Source organism: Pinus tabuliformis, chromosome 9 (genome assembly GCF_031772625.1).
Source record: "Pinus tabuliformis cultivar Carrire ecotype Pingquan chromosome 9, CPIR1, whole genome shotgun sequence".
Taxonomy (NCBI): domain Eukaryota; kingdom Viridiplantae; phylum Streptophyta; class Pinopsida; order Pinales; family Pinaceae; genus Pinus; species Pinus tabuliformis.
In genome coordinates, this window is record NC_142307.1 from 1737671735 (window position 1) to 1737673582 (window position 1848).

The window sequence follows — 1848 nt, forward strand, 5'->3', positions numbered from 1 at the left end:
ACTTTTTTGAGATAGTTTAATTTGAAATGGCATCGCAGTACAAAAACTGTGTTCAGATGTGTTGCATTTGAGAGAGTGAATAAACCATTCTTATTTTGATTGTAAATTTCAATAATATTTTGAAATGTGATGTACAGGTATTCAACAAAATTTAGCCAACCCTATCAGCCTACTCATTTAATAAAATCCTACTCATTTAATAAAATAAATGAAAGTTAAAAAGAGATTCTCCAATAAAATAAATGAAAGTTAAAAAGAGATTCTCCAGACAACATTGATGAAGCATGCAGAATGCATAGGTATGCAAAAGCTAGAATATGAAAAACCAACTGTCTGCTGCACTATCTGGCCTCAAATGTGCTTGTAAGGATGGCTTTATTGGCATTCATTTTTTCCGACCAATTCTTGGATATCAGAAAAAATTTTGATAGCTCGCCAGCTACATGCCTCATATCAGGTCTACTGCTGGGATTTGCATCCAAACACATCGCTGCAAGTCGTGAAACTTTCTCAGCACCGTCAACAGGGTAAGAATCCTTAAGCCTAGGGTCAATCCACGATCTCAGTCTGCCCAAACAGTCAGGCTCAGAAACAATCGAAGACAGACCTTCGATGAGAGACACCCTGGTATACTCATTCTTCGCTGCATCATAATGTAATTTTACAGGATCCTGCCCAGATAAAAGCTCCAGCAACACCACCCCAAAAGCAAAGACATCAGTCTTCTGAGAAATCACACCATTTGCAGCATATTCTGGAGCCATGTAATCCCGTGTACCAACGATTCTCTTACTGGACGAACGCCGGTAATCCCCACCAGTGTCCACAGAACCCTCCTCTGTAATCTCTGTACTAGAAGATGCCCTAACAGTGGATTCACCACTTAACTCATAGGCACCAAAATGGGCAATCATGGCCCTGAAATTAGGCTCCACAACGATTACACTGCTGGATTTCATGTATTTGTGAACATAGCGCAAACCTGTATAATGATGAAGATATTCAAGCCCTTGAGCCACATCAAGGGCAATCTGAACCCTAGAAAGCCATGAAGATAGCACAGTATATCCAGGCACTCTGCTACCCCTCAGGCATTCCCTCAGGTTTGCACCCTCCACATATTCAGACACAAGATACAGACGCTCCTCCTCCCCACACCCGCCCAAAAGATTAATAATGCTCCTATGGTGAAGATTACAGATTTCTCTCAATCTTGCCCTAAAATCAATCGAATCCGTTCGGCTCCTTTCTGTAGCGACAACGGATTTACCTCTCAGCGTGCACTTCCAGACCGAAGAATTCCCGAGCTTTCCAGAGCGGAAATTCGTGGTTGCCCTCTTGATTTCATGAAATGAATAGAGGTGGGGATTCTCTGGAAGCAATTCTCTCAGGCCTGCGAGAGATTGGGCACTGCTAGTAGAAATTCGGGAATCTTTTGAGAATTGGGTGGAGCTTCCAGGGTCCGTGCTCCGTCTGAATGAATGGGTTTTCTTGGAGCTTTTAAGGGAATTGGCTGTGCCACCATTTTGGGTTTGGTTCGGCACATGATTCATAACAAACGCCCTGCTCAGACTAGGTCCCCATTCCCCACAGAAACGAACACCCAACTTATGCGCCATTGGGCAGAATATGATGATAATACATTTCTTCACTGTCCTCGAGCATCCCGTCGGTCGCCTGTATTTTCCACGATGGGTCAGGTCAGTTGGGCCGTGGGCGGGGTTTCGTACTAGCCCAGGTTTAAGAAATAGGTTTGTAAACGGATATTGTCTAATGCAGTTAGTTGCTATTTTACTCGTTATTTATAAAGTAAAGATTTCTATTAAATATTTTTAAATATCAAAAATA

General features: G+C 42.4%; 1 protein-coding gene across 1 annotated transcript; it reads right to left on the bottom strand.

Annotated features, from left to right (window-relative positions):
- Positions 1–341: 341 nt before the first annotated feature.
- On the bottom strand, positions 342–1619 carry LOC149155647 (lysM domain receptor-like kinase 3). Its single transcript, XM_089444482.1, has one exon. It carries the CDS (start codon positions 1617–1619, stop codon positions 342–344), a length of 1278 nt encoding a protein of 425 aa, XP_089300608.1.
- Positions 1620–1848: the final 229 nt, after the last annotated feature.

Bases quoted from the DNA above. Each gene is read 5' to 3' on its own strand.
- LOC149155647 (XM_089444482.1), bottom strand. From the start codon at position 1,619: ATGGCGCATAAGTTGGGTGTTCGTTTCTGTGGGGAATGGGGACCTAGT.